The sequence below is a fragment of the Pundamilia nyererei genome, unplaced genomic scaffold (assembly GCF_000239375.1).
Source record: "Pundamilia nyererei isolate P.nyererei 1_Seehausen unplaced genomic scaffold, PunNye1.0 scaffold00035, whole genome shotgun sequence".
NCBI lineage: Eukaryota > Metazoa > Chordata > Actinopteri > Cichliformes > Cichlidae > Pundamilia > Pundamilia nyererei.
In genome coordinates this window covers 699816-717538 of record NW_005187436.1, presented here as the reverse complement: position 1 = coordinate 717538, position 17723 = coordinate 699816, and the positions used below count along the sequence as shown (strand labels likewise).

The 17723-nt window shown below is 39.4% G+C and overlaps 2 protein-coding genes across 2 annotated transcripts in view; one reads left to right on the top strand and one right to left on the bottom strand.

The window, feature by feature from the left end:
• Positions 1-5: 5 nt before the first annotated feature.
• On the bottom strand, positions 6-11393 carry ddx11 (DEAD/H (Asp-Glu-Ala-Asp/His) box helicase 11; the record flags this gene model as incomplete). Its single annotated transcript, XM_013910050.1, has 27 exons — positions 11313-11393; positions 10847-10989; positions 10542-10757; positions 10368-10454; positions 10127-10263; positions 9487-9544; positions 9242-9349; positions 8069-8156; positions 7756-7958; positions 7571-7645; positions 7295-7372; positions 7160-7206; positions 6996-7075; positions 6853-6894; positions 5637-5704; positions 5511-5549; positions 5278-5413; positions 3544-3678; positions 3342-3454; positions 3184-3256; positions 1689-1792; positions 1444-1593; positions 1261-1329; positions 1054-1154; positions 398-482; positions 214-289; positions 6-130 (listed from the first exon to the last, which is right to left on the bottom strand). Coding segments are annotated over exons 2-27 (2622 nt in total), but the record flags the coding sequence as incomplete, so codon positions are not given.
• Positions 11394-11666: 273 nt separating this feature from the next.
• The window catches only part of fkbp4 (FKBP prolyl isomerase 4), an 8617-nt gene continuing 2560 nt past the window's right edge, over positions 11667-17723 (top strand). Inside the window, exons 1-10 of the mRNA XM_005730143.2 lie at positions 11667-12111; positions 12625-12769; positions 13293-13435; positions 14135-14255; positions 15783-15939; positions 16382-16472; positions 16566-16649; positions 16738-16923; positions 17053-17196; positions 17607-17702. Of these exons, the coding sequence (XP_005730200.2) occupies positions 12013-12111; positions 12625-12769; positions 13293-13435; positions 14135-14255; positions 15783-15939; positions 16382-16472; positions 16566-16649; positions 16738-16923; positions 17053-17196; positions 17607-17702 (1266 nt within the window). The 5' untranslated portion in view covers positions 11667-12012. The remainder of the gene's footprint in view (positions 12112-12624; positions 12770-13292; positions 13436-14134; positions 14256-15782; positions 15940-16381; positions 16473-16565; positions 16650-16737; positions 16924-17052; positions 17197-17606; positions 17703-17723) is intronic.

The window sequence follows — 17723 nt, the reverse complement described above, 5'->3', positions numbered from 1 at the left end:
CCAAACGTCGTGTGTGTGGTAGTGCGATCTTTAATCCATGTGGGAAGTTTAGAGAGCGTAGCAGGCCGGGAGTAACGCCTGTCACACAGCACAACGGAGGAATAATCGCCCCGATGACGAATAGCTCTTCCTTTGAACAGAGGATATCACGCACAAGTTAATAAAACTGTATTTTGATATTGATATGTATTAATATGACTTCGTTATCTGTACCTATAGACTGATTGACAGCCTTCATGCAGAGGTTTTCTATTAGAGCTTGTCCTGGACTCCTCCCCTGACTGTGAGGCTGAAATAGAAAAAAAGATGAGATTTGATACTAAGCTGCATGTCGCCTTCCCTCTAATCTTCTATTTACAATGAAGTCACAGTAGAAGCTGCTGGTAAAGATTCTCACCAGGTGTTTGTCCAGATATGACATCTTTTCTTGCAGCTCTGGGGACTTGATGTTTGGATAGGGCATTCCCACCATCACTACACACCTGTTATCAAAAGCACAAACCCACAACGATTAGTGTGATATACTTTAAACCAGGGGTTTCAAATTTAAGACCCAGTGGCCAAACTCCAATCTGGCTCACTGCACGGTTTTAGAAAATGTGAAGGAGGGCATACATTTTATATTTTTAACTGTATTTTAATACATTTTCCTGCTTCTCTTGCTGATAAAGACCTCCCCCCATGGCCATTCAAACTACATTGAAGTAATTAAGTAATAGACAAACAATTAAATGACATAAAAGTTATTGGGGTTTTTTCCCCCACTATCAGCTAGAAATGTCTTTTTTTTTTACAGTAAAAAAATAAATAATAGGAATTTCATGTTTTATAATTACAGCACAGTCTGGGTAATGGAAAGAATTCTGTGTCTTTTTCTTATATTAAGACATCTAAGCTAAAAGTGTAGTTCTTTTCACTGACTGAAAGGCCAGTTTTAATGGTCCAGCCCACTTGAGATCAAAATGGGCTGAATGTGGCCCATGATGTAAAATGACTTTGACTTTCCCTGCTTTAAAACTGTGTACAACTGCTTGTTCGGCGCCCTTCAATTACCTGCCCAAATCATCGGAGAAATTGATTCCCTCACTCATCTTTCCCCCAACCACAGAGAACAACAATGCTCCTGTGAGTCCACTGCAGTCCGCAGAACACCTCTAAAGACAAGTAAAAAAGACAATCATTGCTTGGCAGTGGTAAAACACAATCCTAATGATCATCAGTTTAGTTATGAGATCGGTTGTGTCAAGAGTGCAGTTTTACCTGGATACAACGGGAAAACTCATTGAGCACCTGCTCTACCTGGTTGGCCTTCTTTGGCTCCTGAAAGATCTGAGGAGGTGCGATTAGATAATTAAGAGACTATAGGACAAGATGTCTTTTGACTCTTTTTAGTGACTTGAGTATTTACTAAGTAGTTTCCAGTAATATATAAAGCTAATGTACCTTCTTCTTATTAGCCAATCGAGTAAGTGTACCGCTGGCCTCCCAGTGAGAAAGGATCCTCTTCGAGTAGTCGTAAGAAGGGAAGAAGCACACCACGCCCCCGGGAACCACGTTGCAAATGTTGGAGAGAATGCGCCCGGTCTCATCCATCTGCAAACAACCAAATGTGCATCAGTCAAATGACACCACTGTAACCAATGAATAACAACGCAAACTTCATTCAGTATTCTGCATGTGTGAGTTACCATTCGAGGCGTGTCTCTGTTTTGGAAAGTGAACTCGAGCTCCTGACCAGACGGGCCACTGCACAACACGAGGGGAAGGATGTTCTCCGGAGGAATTACGTGACCTAGAGGGCAAAATTTCTGTTATTTATCATGTTAAATGCATTAATGCAAACTAATATTCTTATGTTATTTTTGTGCACTAATACACTTCAGTCAACCTATGCACAACCACTACCACTAAGGCTTGCATGTGTTGTGAATTAAGATCATGTTCAAATGTCACAAAATGAGTCACAGAGCACAAAACTTAACTTGTTATAGGTTGGGCTAAAGTTTGTGTACAGTGGATTAATTTATGGTTTAGTTCATGAGATGTCTTGTATTTCCTCCTCTGCTTTGCCTATAAACAATCATCCATCTAAACACATCAATTTTTGGGAGTCTTCAAAAATTACAAAGGCTATTTCTGTAGATCTTACCCTAAGTCTGTAACTGAACAATAATAATGTAACAATACAATATAAGTAAATAACATAACTATCGTGATGGGATAAGCAGGATTTGTGCTTGTCCAGGTAATTTCGGAGTAAATCCTGAGTTTTCAGTATCATGAAGGCAGTTTGCCACGTACTGCGGGACATCTCCATGGTAACTTGTGCAGATCTAACCAGCTCCAGAGCAGACCATGTTTGAGGTAAGAGATCAAAAATTATAATAAATAAATAAATCACTGCATGCTGATCAGCTATTTCTCTAGAAAAAGTCACTATTCCCTCAGACAAAAGTCTGAGGGAATAGTGACTTTTTTGAGTTTATTTCCTAATGGACATAAATAATGATGATGAATAATGAATATATATTCTTAGACACAACCTTTTTGCTTGTTGGCTACAAACAATTTAAATTATTTCATTTTATTAAGCATTAATATATGAGCCTAAAACAGGGCACCTATTTCTACTTAAGCTTTATTAATATAATAGATCTTTTCCAGGTTGCTGAACAAAGTGCTTAATATGTAAGCAGATTCACATTCCACTTTTCCTGTTATAGACAGTGACACCACTGATTTGTCTGCAGCAGCTGTGTCCCTTTCAGACTCTATTATATGTGAAACCTCTTTGTATTTTCCACATAGTATAGTTTTATGTTCTTTTGTAAAATTAGTCTCTCTGCTGTGATTGGCTATAAGCTGACACCACCTTCTTGTAAACATGCTCGTAGGTAGATTGGGAGAGCCTGGGTTAACGTATTGTGCTGACAACCACCTTCGTGTGACATCACCTGACTTCAGGAACTTATTCCTATAACAGTCTGGGTAACCTCACTGGAAAATTAGAACTCCATCTAAATGTCTGTCATCATTTTTGTCAAGCAGTCTAATTATTCCCTTTATCAAAATTTCCCACAAACAGAAATCTTGATAATCTCGTCACTTAGCGAGAGTGCATAATAAAAACACAAAAGGGGGAGCTCCACAAAGTACTGTTGTGTTATAAAATGGGCCACTCACCACAGGAAAACTCAGTGATGCGCTCCTCTCCCACCCCAGCAGAAAACAGAAGCTCTTGTTTGAAGTCTGAAACCTACATATAACATCCTTTAGAGTGGAAAGATAAAAGATACGCAGCAAGAGCTCAGTTTATTTTTAGAGGATTTAACACAACTCACAGGCTGCATAGTTCCTCCTGCAATGATGACTGCTCTGCACTCCTTCAGCACCTGGGCAAAGTGGACTGCCGGATTCAACAGAAGGAACTTGACGCTGCTCTCCGACAAAGACCCTGTAAAATAAGCAAAGGGTGTACTTTACACTGTAATGCGTTGATGTCATAACTGTTCTTTATTTTGTGCTGTGTGTTTAAAACGGCACCTTGTTTGTGCACCACCACTCTGCCGTCAGTGTTGCTGTTAGTGAGAGCCATGAAGAAACCCTTCACTTGCATCATTGGAGATGCAGACAGGACTTTTTCCGTCTCTACGGACTCCTGCTGGTCAGCTGCAGGAACTGCACACAAAACAAGAATACAAAATAAATTTCTAAGAATGCTGAAACCCCCCCCAAAAACAAACAAAACCCCCCCCAAAAAAACAATAACCTAACCATACGGTATCATCACATATTATGACTTCATCCCGCACAGTTATGACATTATTGCACTGACAAAATCTGTCCACAGACAGAGAGACATGCCTGCCAAGCTACTCAAAGGCCTCTTTGTGGCAGTTTTTGCTCCCCTATAACATATACTCAGAGTCATAAGGTTAAAAACAATACCAGTCGGGTATATTGGCTGGTAAAACTCACTAAAAGCAGAGAAATACTGTTCAGCCTGATGTTTTATGTTGGGCTTGATTCCAGTTTGTTTGCATGCTGGAATCAGAGACAAATTTTTTTATTTTTTCATTTAAAAATGTCTACCTGTGCAACTCAAGTGCAGTTTTACAAATCCTTATACATTTTTAATGCACAGAATTAAAACAGTAATTATTTCTGTGCTTTAGAAACTGATTCACTGCAAAAGCTGAGTGTGCATCTGAATACTGTGAAACTTTCTGCTATCATCTACTTTAGCTCTTCTTCATCTCAAGTGAGTCTGACCACCTTAAAGTAATCAGGTGACTTTATAAATGAGGAGGCCCCGGGGCAGACCCAGGACACGCTGGAGAGATTATATCTCTCGGCTGGCCTGGGAACGCCTTGGTGTTCCCCCGGACAAGCTGGAGGAGGTGGCTGGGGAGAGGGAGGTCTGGGCCTCTCTGCTTGGGCTGCTGCCCCCGGTAAGCGGAAAAAGATGGATAGATGGACTTTATAAATGAGCCATAAACATTATAATTAAGAAACCACAACAAAATTCTGATTGTGATATACTCGATTCATTTCAGACTGGAGACAAATCCAGAGTGTGCGCCGCCTTTCTCCGCCAGCAGTTTGTTTTAGAAATCGATTCTCGTACCGAACTGTTGAAATAATTTGTAAAACTTAGTATAGAATACCTAAAAAGAGCTTTTACACAATCTGCCTTTCATTTAACAGCATCAAGGAATTGAACAAGCTCCTCAAAAGTCTGAAGATGTGATGATAAAAATTAGTGTTAAACAATCAGAATAATTATTTCTATAAAACTCTAATCTTTATATGATATTGTGATGTTAGTATAACCCCTGAAGCAGGGACTATTTGTGTCTTTGTGATTTATATCTATGCTTGAATATATCATCCATTGTGTATCTACTACATTGAATATTATTACATGAATTTTTTTTTATTTCACAGTTCTGTTCTCCTGCTGAGGGGCTACAAATGGAAATTAGGCAGTAGCTAAATATGGTAAAAATCATGTGAGATTAATTGCATTTGCTTGTATTGCCTCTTTTTACACTTTTCTGACACAACATCGTGCAAAAAGCCAAGTGTAAAAAACTTTCAGAACATCTTAGATCTTCAAAAGTACTTTTGTGACTGATTAAAAATAACTATGTACAGTGAGGCGTTCTTTCAGTATATACACTATGCCTCCAATAATGATGCAATTCTCAGAAATATAATTTTGTCCTAAAAATTATTTAAATATTATTTTTGTGGGTAACAAAATACACAGCCGACCTGTTCCAGGGTTCTGGTTGCTCTGTAGGGTCTGAAGGTAGCGGTTTAAGCCTTCTGTGCGCCGGTTCTCCTTGTTGTTGCAGTGTGTGTGCAGAGTCACACCTGAGCCTGCGTACTTCTCCACAAAACCCCCCAGCTGCAGAGAGAAAACCAGGGTGGTAAAAATGTAATTTTACATAAGTGAACTCTCAGATGTTTACCGTCTTTGTATGTATGAGATAAATCACACTTACCTTCCTGCTGATCATGCTCTTCTCAAAGTATCTTTGTAACTACAGCAAGAATGACAATGAGAGCTTGTAGTTTCGATGAGGTGTGCAATTAAAATGATTGTGATTCCTAATAGAATTACCAACTACCTTAAACAAATTTATATTGTCAATCTGAGCCTTGAAGAGAAAGTTATTGATGGTGAGCATCTCTGTTCCTAGAAGAACAAAAAAACAGATTTGTGCCTTGATATGTATGACTGCGTGTTTACAGTTTGTGGTCAGAAGTTTACACTCATCATATGTAAATGTCATGGTAATTTAGGGCTTTTAATAATTTATTAGAAGTCATTCACTCGTTTGAGGATGGAATGATTATACAGCATACATCTTTGGGTGCACAAGTTTGAATTTATTTGGGATATACATCTCACACCAGGCAAGACCCCAGGTGCAGGGTGTAAGACGCTAACAAGCAGGGCATACATGGAACGCCATAACCAAGTGGGTGGCATAGTGTACAGAAACACCTGTGCCGAATACGGCCTGGAAGTCCCGAGGTAGGGTGGTAGAGAACGACCGAGCTAAGATCCTGTGGGACTTCCAGATACAGACGGACAAAATGGTGGTGACTAACCAACCGGACATAGTGGTGGTTGACAAACAGAAGAAGATATCCGTAGTGATAGATGTAGCGGCTCCCAATGACAGCAACATCAGAAAGAAGGATCATGAGAAGCTTAAGAAATACCAAGGGCTCAGAGAAGAGCTGGAGAAAATGTGGAAGGTGAAGGTAACAGCGGTCCAGAAGAGCGCAGTTCTAGGAACAGCTAAGATACTGTGCAAGACCTTCGGTTAAATGTTAAATGTTCCTTAGCAAGTTGCATCTTCACCAGTTGATTTGGTAGCAATCAACAAGCTTCTGGTATAACTCTGGTTGAATATTTGACGACTCTTGGCAGAATTGGTTGGTTTCCTGTTAATATACAAACACAGACCTGCTGGCAGTAAATCAATGATAATCAGTAACAAGAGGTTTATAGACTTTAGCTTTGTTAAATTAAAAGAAACCGTAGAACCTTCACCACTACTTATTAAAAGTTTTAAGTGATTATACAGTATGTACACATTTGAGTATGCATGTATAATTTTTGGCCCTGTGTTCCTTAGAGAAATTCCAAAATAAATTCAAACTTGCACAACTAATTCATTTTTTAAAGACACTAAAGATGCATGCTATACAATCACTCCATCTTGGAAAAAGGAAAGCTCAAAGAAATCATTAAAAGCCTCACATTACCTTCATGACCATGATGAGTGCATGCAAACTTTAGACCATAACTTTATGTGTTTATCATTGACTGACCTGGTTGTGTAGTCTGGCTCTGTGGACTCTGCCCCACCTTACCTGGAAGAACAAATAGGAACAAATATCAAAATGAGGTGCATTGCAAAATTTGATTTTACTGTCCAGCTATTACCCTCGCTAAGCTTGTTGCAGACACTCACCTCCCAGCACCCGAACAAGTCCCTCAATCACAAACAGGATCTGCTTAATGTACATCAGGTTCTTTGCCTTCAATCTGCTCCTGGCATTTAAGAAACAAAAATATCAATACAAAGAAGGAGAGACTGCGATCAATTTCCGAATAAGCGAATTTTCTGAGACTCACTTATAGCGGTCAGCATACTGGCTGAGCTGGGAGTGAGCACGACAAAGCTGCAGAAAATTGAAACATTAGAACATCACAAGGAAGAATCGTCTCAGAAATCTGTATTTTGTGCACGTTATAGAATAATGTATTCACCTGTGCTCCACTGAGCTCTGCACTGTGTATACAGGAGAGAGTGTCACTAAGGTTATGAGCTTCATCTATGATCAACACCTGTAAAAGATACCCCAACAACTTTTTTAAAATATCCCTTTATCACTCAGTCATTTGGTTATATTTGTATCCATTATTTTCAGATAATACAATTGAAAAGAGAAAAAAATATATTTCTTAATACTGCCAAGATATTTTAAACACTTATTTTTCTATATTTTTAAGAGAGGAAGAAGAATACCAGACATATAATTGTACCTGTCCCTTTAGCTGGACACCTGCTGCTCGTCTTGTAGCTTCATGAAGCACCATTTGATAAGGTAACACAACCAGCTACACCAACATAAACAAACCACAAAGACATTAAATGAAAACCAGATCTTGTGGGAGAAATACAGTAACCAAGTAGCTCTTGTTGACAAATCGACTGGCGACTCAGTTACCTGTGCAGGGGGAATAGCGAGACGTGTAGAGTAATAAGGACACGAGTGTGTTTCTCTGCCCAGCTTCAAAAGCTGCTCTATGTCATGAACAGCCCCCAGAACTACATCTCGCATCTGCTGCAGTGCTGAAGCCTTATTATAGGGACACACGCTCTTTGCTGGGCCTCGCTTACGTTTTACACCCTCTTCGTGATTATGCTTCTCTACAAAATGGAAGGAGAGATGAAAGAGGCTTTCTCGAGAAAAATCAATAAAGCCTGAGGTTAAAATAATTTCTGGAAGAAGAGCAATTCTTCCACAAAATGCCTCTCACCGTGCTTGTTTTTCTGCATCTCCATGCAGCGGTCATTTATGCGCTGGATGCTGCCTAGCCGCCGCACTCCTTCATTGATGCACAGATTCTGCAGAATTTTATAACAGGACAATGTCAGATGTCAGTGTCAAGAGTCACAGTTTTATTGATTGAATAAATGTAATAGTTTGTGTGCAATCCCAAGTAAAGTCTCAAGTACAGCGTCTTTGAATACTGTGTATTTCATAAAGGAAATACCCTCCTTCTACATAGACACAAACTAGATTGTTCAATGTGCTATAGCAAAGAACATAACACCATTTATCTTGCATTTGTTTCTCCATTTTTTCTATCATGTAGAGGATTTAACAGGCCAATCTTCCCAGCGCTGGCTGTTGTTAGGTGCTACTTGATAGTTCTGTCAGAATCTAAAAGGACTCTTTCAGAATTAGACTGTTTCATAACTGTTCCCCATCATATCCTGTTCTGCAAATGTCTTCTTGGCTTTATTATCCTCTGAAAATCAAGATCAGGTTTTTTCCTACATTTGAAAAAGCCTCTAACGGGCTGATTACACACATAAGAGTCTGCATATGTCAAAGGCAATGAACCTTTGTTAACTTATTTGTTATTTCTGACCATTTGATAAACAAAATTTAGTTATTACACCTGTATAATAAAACCTAGTTAACAAAGCACGTTGGTGAGATTCTTTTAGCTATGCTTAAAACCTCTTTGGGTGGGAGCAGTAAAAATTCGTCTATGAAGGAAAAACTGCCAGTAGGTAAACAAACAAAGACTTGGTGGCGTGCTTTATGAACAATCTGTACTTTTACTGACAAAAAAAATAATAATAGAGACAAATTATACCAGTCAGTTACTTTGAGGAATTAAAGGAAATCTCTCAAGTACTCGAGCTGACAAAAGAGGCACCATGGAGAAACAGTCAAAAGCAACTTCAAGAAAAAAGTATAATCACATCTATTGAATGAATAAGTGTACAGGATGAAGAGATCCATGCAAAAATTTACCAGCTTATGTTCATATATTGTTTGTGTTACTTTAATGAGATAAGATGTTTATGTACTCAACCAATTATGCCATTTGTGTGTTTCTGTGTGTGTGTACCAATGACATTTTTTTTCTACAGTAGAAAAGATTTTTATTTTTTTCCAGTCACTGCTGGGTACATACCTGCCGTGAACCCAGTGTGACCACACTGATGTCCTTGCTAAAGGGGCTCTTTTGTACCTCGTGGACAAACTGGGCCAACTGGGAATGAGTGCGGCTGCAGTAGTAAATCTACAGATATGCATATGAACACAGTTCCACATCAGGAGAATGTCCGATGCTCATAATTATAATAATGTTCTTGTTATAACTATATTAATTCCATCCAACCCATTTAACTCTTACAGCTACAACGTGAAATTTCATACCTTAGTAACATGTTCTTCAACCAGTTCATCATCCTCATCTTTTTCAGCTCCAAAGAATCTGAGGATGCAAGCAAAGAAATCCTTTGTCAATTTCAGACTCTCATTTGGATTATTTATTAATTTTACCCATTAATTCATGTCCTCACTTAGTTTATTAATATATGACTAGAGATAAACTCAAACTAACGATAACTGATGTATGATACACAAAAAAAATAAATAAAAAAAATTGAAAATTGTACCACGTTGTATTTGAACTAGCAACCTTTAGCATACTGAGAGAGGACTGGTGCTCCATTCAAAATCAATGGGACTGTATTGTCAGAGAAAAGTTTAATATTTCAGAAACAAAATTTTGAAAATCTAAATAGAAGCACGCAATGCATAACTGAGCTGCTCGTTTTGGCATATGAACACTCTGTCTATGACACATGGTGCGAGACTAGTTAGCAGGCAAAGAAGAAGAAAAATAGCCAATGACAATAACATGTACTAGGACTGCTGCTTTGCAACAGTTGCGCCAACGAACAAGCAAATCCACTCTGGAAACTAACAAAGACTAAACTGAACTGTAACCAAAAACTCAAGATGAATTCAAACTAATTAGAAAATATGAAACTAAACAATCAGTCTTCCTCACCTGCTCTTAATCTTTGATTCATCATCGCTCTCATATTCTGCAATGATCAGCTCCTCGTCTTCTTGATCTCCTGTTGCCTCGACCTGCTCCTCCTTACTGAGCTGAAGCAGCTTGAATGCCTCATCCTCTTCATAGCTCTATGAACAGACGAAACCATTTCATTCACTTGTATTAAATGACTTGGAATAATTTTAATATCCAAGTAAAGTTCCATTAAATGCTCATGTGCATGATGGCTCACCTTTCGCTTAACCGCATACTTTAGCTGGACATTGTTTCGGATCATTTCTAACCGTTCTTCTCTCTTCTTCCTCTTCAATTCTTCCTCCTGACACCAAACCAATCAACAATAAGCAAATGTTAAGCAAGTTAAAATTCAGACTTCACATACACTTCACATCCAAGTTTTCCTCACCTTCAACTTTGACACTAAATCACGTTCTGCTTTTTTTTGTACAAAGTCAGTGATCCAGTCCAGCTCTGCTGAGGAACTGACTGCAGAGGACTGAGCAGCATTAGTGGAAAGAGCTGCTTCTCCTTCCTGCAACAGAGCAGCTGCCTCCTGCCTCTTTCTCTCCTCATAATCTGTGAGCCAGCTCAGTGCTCCACATATCAGACTCAGTGACTTGCCCTATATTGACATAAATAGACAAAAACCCTTATTAATGAAGTCCAACAGCTTCTGCACAGATATGCTTTTCCCCATGCATTAGTACACACCGTTCCAGTGGGACTTTCAAAGATGCCAACTTTGCCTTTGTCAAGTGCGCTGTACAGGGCTTGCATGAACTCCTCCTGGATGTTATAGGGCTGGTAGGGAAATGGAAACTGTGCCCTACTATTTTCCATGCTCCTAAACCTTCCTGGAAGGAAACACAAAAGCAAAGGTTAGTTTCAACTTTTCATTTCTGATATGGACCTTTGACTTGCCTCTACAAACAACCGATTATAGCACCTTTTCAATCGACGACAAATTCCTTTTTCGGCAGGGCTCATTTTACTACAATAACTAAAGACCTTACCTGTTCACCAATACGTTGCGTCAAGCAGCTAACATTTAAAACCGACAGCTTTTCAGCTATCTTTAAAGTGAAGCGTTCTGCTAGCTAGCAATCTTTCTCCTTACAATCGTATCTTTTATCGAACGTCAATCAAAATCTGAGAAAATAGGACTGCTGTTTCTTACCGTGTATATCATGTAAAATAATGTCTGTTTTTAGTTGTCAATTCCCGGCTATTCAACAACCGCGCCAAAAAACAGAAGTGGTCACAGAGTCTGGCCAATAGGAAACGAGCTACGAGAAGGAGTGCATGTTTTAATGTACAGTAACGTTTGTGCGGACGGGGTTGTGTGTATTTATCCACGATTTTGTCATTTACTGTAACACTGTTTGATGACAAAGAATGTCAGATAGTCTTGATATTAGCAATTTGAGTACTGACCTAAAACATTCGTAAAATAAGCATGAGTATTGCTCGTTGGATTTGCTGCCGCCTTCCAGGTAGATCCTTTAATCTATATTTAACGTCACCTACGCTGGTCCCTCCCCCCCCGGTACCTCCTAGACTGTCTGGAAAGTTCTCTGCCCTTCTTTAAGCGTCTGTGAGATGCCAGATTGCAGGATAACGTGGACTGAAGGCAACATTGCGTAAACCTCGTATTATAAGCCGATAGCAGCGTGACTGGTGAACTATAGCAAAGGACCTCTGTTGCTAGTTGGTAGTTGTGCTGTATTCTCGAGGAAGTTAAGCCAGCTAGTAAACGTTGATCAGGTTGTTGCTTGCAGCACTTGATCTGAGGAGTAGTAGGGGCTTTAGCCACCGTCACTATTAGCCAGTGTTAGTTTGGATTGTTGTGCAAGGCAGAGAAGGGACAGATCAGCTTCATGACGATGACTGCAGAGGAACAAACAAGTGAAGTACAACATACAATCCCCCTGGAAGGAGAGGACATCACACCAAAGAAAGATGGGGGTGTTTTAAAGGTAAAAAATGGTGCTTGATTTGGTACTCAGCACCTAGCTAGCTGAGTGGTTAGCTGACAGCTTGTTTACTGTTCGGCTAGGTTAACGTTAGCTATCGATAGCTATGCTGTCGCATACACTGATTTAAAAAAAAAAATACAACGAAAGCTAACTTTAATGCTAGGAACACCTTATAATGGTATGCAGCGTCACTGTTATGAGAACTAACTCGGTACCAGAATGGCAGAAACAAGACTAGCTGTCAATGAAACGGTCTGCATTTCTAGAAGGGTCTGGAGCCTTGAAGAAACAACTGTCATTTTATTGATGGACACATTCTATATTTCATCCCACAATGAAACACATACTGAGGGATTTAAACATATAGGCCTTGATTCAGAATAAACAAGTTTGCAATTTAGTCGTTCACTAAGCGAAGTGCGTGGTGCGCGTGCAAAGCAGCGATCACAAGCATGTTCAAGAAATTGCTTTCTGATGTTCTTTGATAAATTCTCGTCTTACCTTTTTCTCCAGGTGATCAAAAGGGAAGGTACAGGCACAGAACTGCCTATGTCCGGCGACAAAGTGTTTGTACATTATGTGGGCACACTTCTGGACGGGACTCATTTTGACTCCAGTAGAGACAGAGGAGAGAAGTTTTCCTTTGAGTTGGGCAAAGGTTAGTTTCATATTTGTTATAGCTGCACAACCAGTGCAGGATTTTCTCTACGTTTTAAAAAATGACCTTTTACTAAAGGAAATGAACCAGAATGCATTTAAGGTAACACATAACCACATGACCCCACATAACCACAAAGGGGGTTGCTGCTTGAGACAAGAAAAGCGTTAAAGTGAGTTTTAATCTGGGGAGATCGTGGCTCAAGAGTTGGGAGTTTGCCTTGTAATTGGAAGGTTGCCGGTTCGAGTCCCGGCTTGGACAGTCTCGGTCGATGTGTCCTTGGGCAAGACACTTCACCCGTTGTCTACTGGTGGTGACCAGAGGGCCCGGTGGCGCCAGTGTTCGGCAGCCTCGCCTCTGTCAGTGCACCCCAGGGTGGCTGTGGCTACAATGTAGCTTGCCATCACCAGTGTGTGAATGGGTCGATGACTGGATGTGTAAAGCGCTTTGGGGTCCTTAGGGACTAGTAAAGTGCTATATAAATACAGGCCATTTACCATGTAATCTACCTTTCCCCCCATAGGACAAGTAATAAAGGCTTGGGACATCGGTGTAGCCACAATGAAAATTGGAGAGTTGTGCCAGCTCATCTGTAAGCCAGAGTATGCCTATGGCTCTGCAGGCAGCCCACCCAAGATACCACCCAGTGCCACTCTTGTTTTTGAGGTAAGGATGCCAGTTTTCATTGTCCATTAAGTACTTTTAACTGTGTAGTTTGAGATACTATATATCTGGGCTCCCATGATAGGATAGAAATTGAGAAGTGGCTTCAATTCAGCAAGTACAAAATACTTTACAATCTTTTTGCTTCCACGTTTATAAATTACCTTTACAGTTCAGGTTACACATTGCATATTTCAGTCAGTCTGTCTCAGTTGTCTTTGCAGTGGATTTCAGCTGTGAATCATAAAATGCTTAAATTTAGCATTTAGGATAACTTAAATAATTTTTCTGATAATGCTTATCTCTTTAAGTGGTATCTCTGTGGCCAGACTTGCAAAAAAGCAAATCATGATAAGCAGTTTCACAATTTGAATCTCCACTGTGCTTATAGTTGTTGCTTCTGATGGTGTTAAAAATTGTTATACAGCCTTCTGTTTTTATTGTTTTGTATAAAATCAGTTGTTACCTTTTCATACATTTAGGATAACTGTTGTAACCTTTTGTTTAAAGACTATAGTAAAAGAAAAGGAAAAAAATACAAACCTGAATGACTGCTCCCCCCACCCCCTGCCCCCAAAAGAACTAATCTTTTGAGGAAAAAATTGGGAACTTTGGAAATTATATTGAAAAAGTTGTTGTTTTTTGTTGTTGTTTTTTAATGAAAAGATATACATTTTTTGTCACATGTCTACACGCTTATAGGTGGAACTGTTTGAATTTAGAGGGGAAGACATAACGGAAGAAGAGGATGGAGGAATCATCCGACGCATTATCACTAAAGGAGAGGGATATTCTAAACCTAATGAAGGAGCAGCTGTTGAAGGTAATGCATCCAGAAATGTGTTTGATACAATTAATTTCATGTTTTATATTTCCATCCTTGGAAAGTAGAGTCCCTGGTTAAATGTGTTTAAGTCTGAGAGCATATTGAGGATAATAATCTTTTCAAACTAAGGGATACCACAGGGAAAATGAAACGGCATTAAAAGAAACAGCGTTGCCTTTGGTTATGGTCTTATATGTCCCTTATTATGTTTTAACAAACCCACTGAATAATAATTCAGTAACCGATTGGTTTTATCACCAAGAGTGGACTTGCAGACATAACAAAGAAACTACTTTCTGCTGCGCCCTTGTCACAAGGGGTTGCTAGAGCAAGTAGCTTCGCATGTTTGATTTGTGAGTTTTACACTTCTAGGCGCAACCACAGAAGGATTTGTGACTCCAGCTGGAGTTAAACGAGCAGCATTTTACTTGCCAAGTCAGTGTCTAAACCAGCGGTCCCCAACCCCCGGACCGGTAGCGGTCCGTGAGTCGTTTGGTACCGGGCCGCAAGAGTTGAGGCTCTGGTGTAATATGTCTGGTTGTCAGGGTTTTTATCAGTTTTCAGCGTTATTTTGTTATCGTTTTTATCATTAACTCTGTTTTCCTGGGTCTTTTCACGTGTGTTATGAATAAATCTTCTTTTTTTCGGTACCGGTACTAGTTTTATTTTGTTGTATTTATCCGCGACACCTTAAAGGCCGGTCCGTGAAAATATTGTCAGGCATAAACCGGTGTGTGGCGCAAAAAAGGTTGGGGACCGCTGGTCTAAACCACTACAATATAGAGCTATTCAAAAGGTAAACCCGCAGATATCCAATTTCAGCAATGGTCCAGGTGATGTATTGGGCTTGATTAAAACCTCGATTATACTTTCCAAGTCTGCGAGCTTGAGTGGCATTCACTTTTGTTTTGTTCCCCCCCCTTTGGACCAACTGTGTTACAATGCTGTGGTTGCAGCCATTCCACAACTCTCTATGAATGGTACTTATGGCCATTAATCAATGGTCTTTGATCAATGGTCATGACAATTTGCATATTAATGATCACTCAGTGGGCTAGTTTCAATCATTGTGCAAAGGTACTGTTTATAAGCGTGGTTAAACCTGCAATCAGCTGAGACTGAAGAGCTCACATGGATGAGTGACGAAATGTTTCTCCAACTGAAACCGCTACGTCTAGATGAACAAAATCAACTTTTTGGGAGTTCGGGGAGAATTTACATTTCAGCCCACCGAATATGCACACAAGTATAACAGGAATGTCTACTCGGGTCTCCAGCTCATCAGTGTGACTGTAAATGCTCAAAGATGACTGTAAGACAGTTTTGGTTTCTTTAAGAAACTGAGTCTGTAATCATACAAGTACTATTACACGGAATTCTTAAGGTTCCTAAAAATGAGACCGAATGATGGAAAAGAACTTCACTGACACTTTAGAAATGGCTGACTTTGTAACGTGGCAGTCTGCCAAGAAATCAAGACTGAGTGGGACATGAACTAACCTGAACATTTTCTGTCTTCTTCAGTAACCGTGATAGGGACCTGCGATGACAGTGTATTTGACGAGAGGGAATTAAAGTTTGAAATTGGAGATGGCGAGAGTTTCGGTTTGCCAGCTGGAGTCGAGAAGGCTATCATGGCTATGGAACAGGGAGAGGAGGCGGTCTTCACAATTAAACCTAAGTATGTTCACATGTGCAAATTCTTACCACTAACTTCATAGTGGTGACATTTTATGTTCATATGAAGTCAGTCCAATTTTAGACTCTTGAACTGCTTTTTCTGCAGCTCTCAGGCATCTCTTTACAGAATATTTCCACAGTTTAAAGATGCTGCTGTAATAGTAAATAAACATTAATTTCTGCAAGAATTAGCTACATGAATTTTTAACTGGATAGTTGTGCAGTCTTTGGTTTTAAGCTAAGTGACAGCATGAGTAATGACTAATATAATCAACTATAACGGTTAAGCTTTGCAATGTGATTAAACAGGAAAATGGCTGCAGAATTATCTGTTTTTTTTGCAGTATCCAATACCTTAACTTAAATGGTTTTTAAGTTGCACACCAGCAGTGATTTTTGTGCCCTTTACTCATGACTAATGATATGTTTGTCTGATTTGTTAGATATGGTTTCGGGAATGCAGGAAACGCAAAGTTTAACATTCCTGGTGGAGCGACATTGCAGTACAAGATTAAACTAACAGCCTTTGAGAAGGTAAGGTGGGAGTGTGTGGCAAACACAGCAGCACTTTAGATGCTCATTTACAATATTTTCATTAAAAAGGAAAATGTGTTCTTTCTATTTTAGGCTAAGGAATCATGGGAAATGAACACCTCAGAAAAGCTGGAGCAGAGCAGCATTGTCAAAGAGAAGGGAACACAGTATTTTAAGGTTTGTTTTGTTTTTTGTTTTAAATTTAAGAAGTGATCCTGTCTTGGATTTCAAGATGTTTTGTGATGCAATGGTTTATATGCTTCAGGAGGGAAAATATAAGCATGCATCAGTGCAGTACAAAAGGATTGTGTCATGGCTGGAACATGAATCTGGTTTGTCAGAAGAGGACGATAAGAAGGCGAAAGCACTGCAGCTCGCTGCACACCTGAATTTGGCCATGTGCTTCCTTAAACTACAGGAGCCAAACAAAGCCCTGGAACACTGTGACAAGGTATCTGGTAACTGTTCTTTGTCTTAAAGCAGCACGTGTGTGTGTGTGATCAGTGGTTTGTCTTGGTTTTTGCTTAAATACTGAAAACATTTAATTATATTTATGTAATTATATTTAATTATGTTATAGTCGATGGAGTTGGATGCATCCAATGAAAAGGCGTTTTTCCGAAGGGGAGAGGCACTGTTTGGAATGAACGAGTTTGAGAAGGCGAGAGATGATTTCCAAAAAGTGGTTCAGCTGTATCCTGCCAACAAAGCTGCCAAGAACCAGGTATAACACAGTGTGCCTTTGATGTGTAATTCAAGCAGCTTTCAATGTTGAAATTTAATCAATCTAAGATGATATTTAATTTTAAAAAAAAATCTGTCTCTCTCTGTTATGGCAGTTACAATTCAGTTTGGTTAATGTGTCTAATTTTATTGTACTACCATCCAAAATGAGACAGGTGAATGTTTAATTTATTTTCATGGTGTAAACGAAAGTTTATACTGGATTCATTTAGTAACAAACCAGGATGGGTGAACAAATATGACTGTGCTTCTGGGATTGAAAACGCTGTTTTTTTTTTTAGGTCACTGGTCATAAAACAACTGTTCTGCATAGCCAGTCTTTTAGTTGTTGTTGTACCCATAACATATCTGGAAATACAGCAGGGTGACGTCTGCTTTATGTTCTTCCAGGTGCTACTTTGTCAGAAACGTATAAAGGAGCAGCACGAGAAGGACAAACGCATCTATGCCAACATGTTCCAGAAATTTGCAGAGAGGGATTCAAAGGTGATGGATCTGTTTACTAAA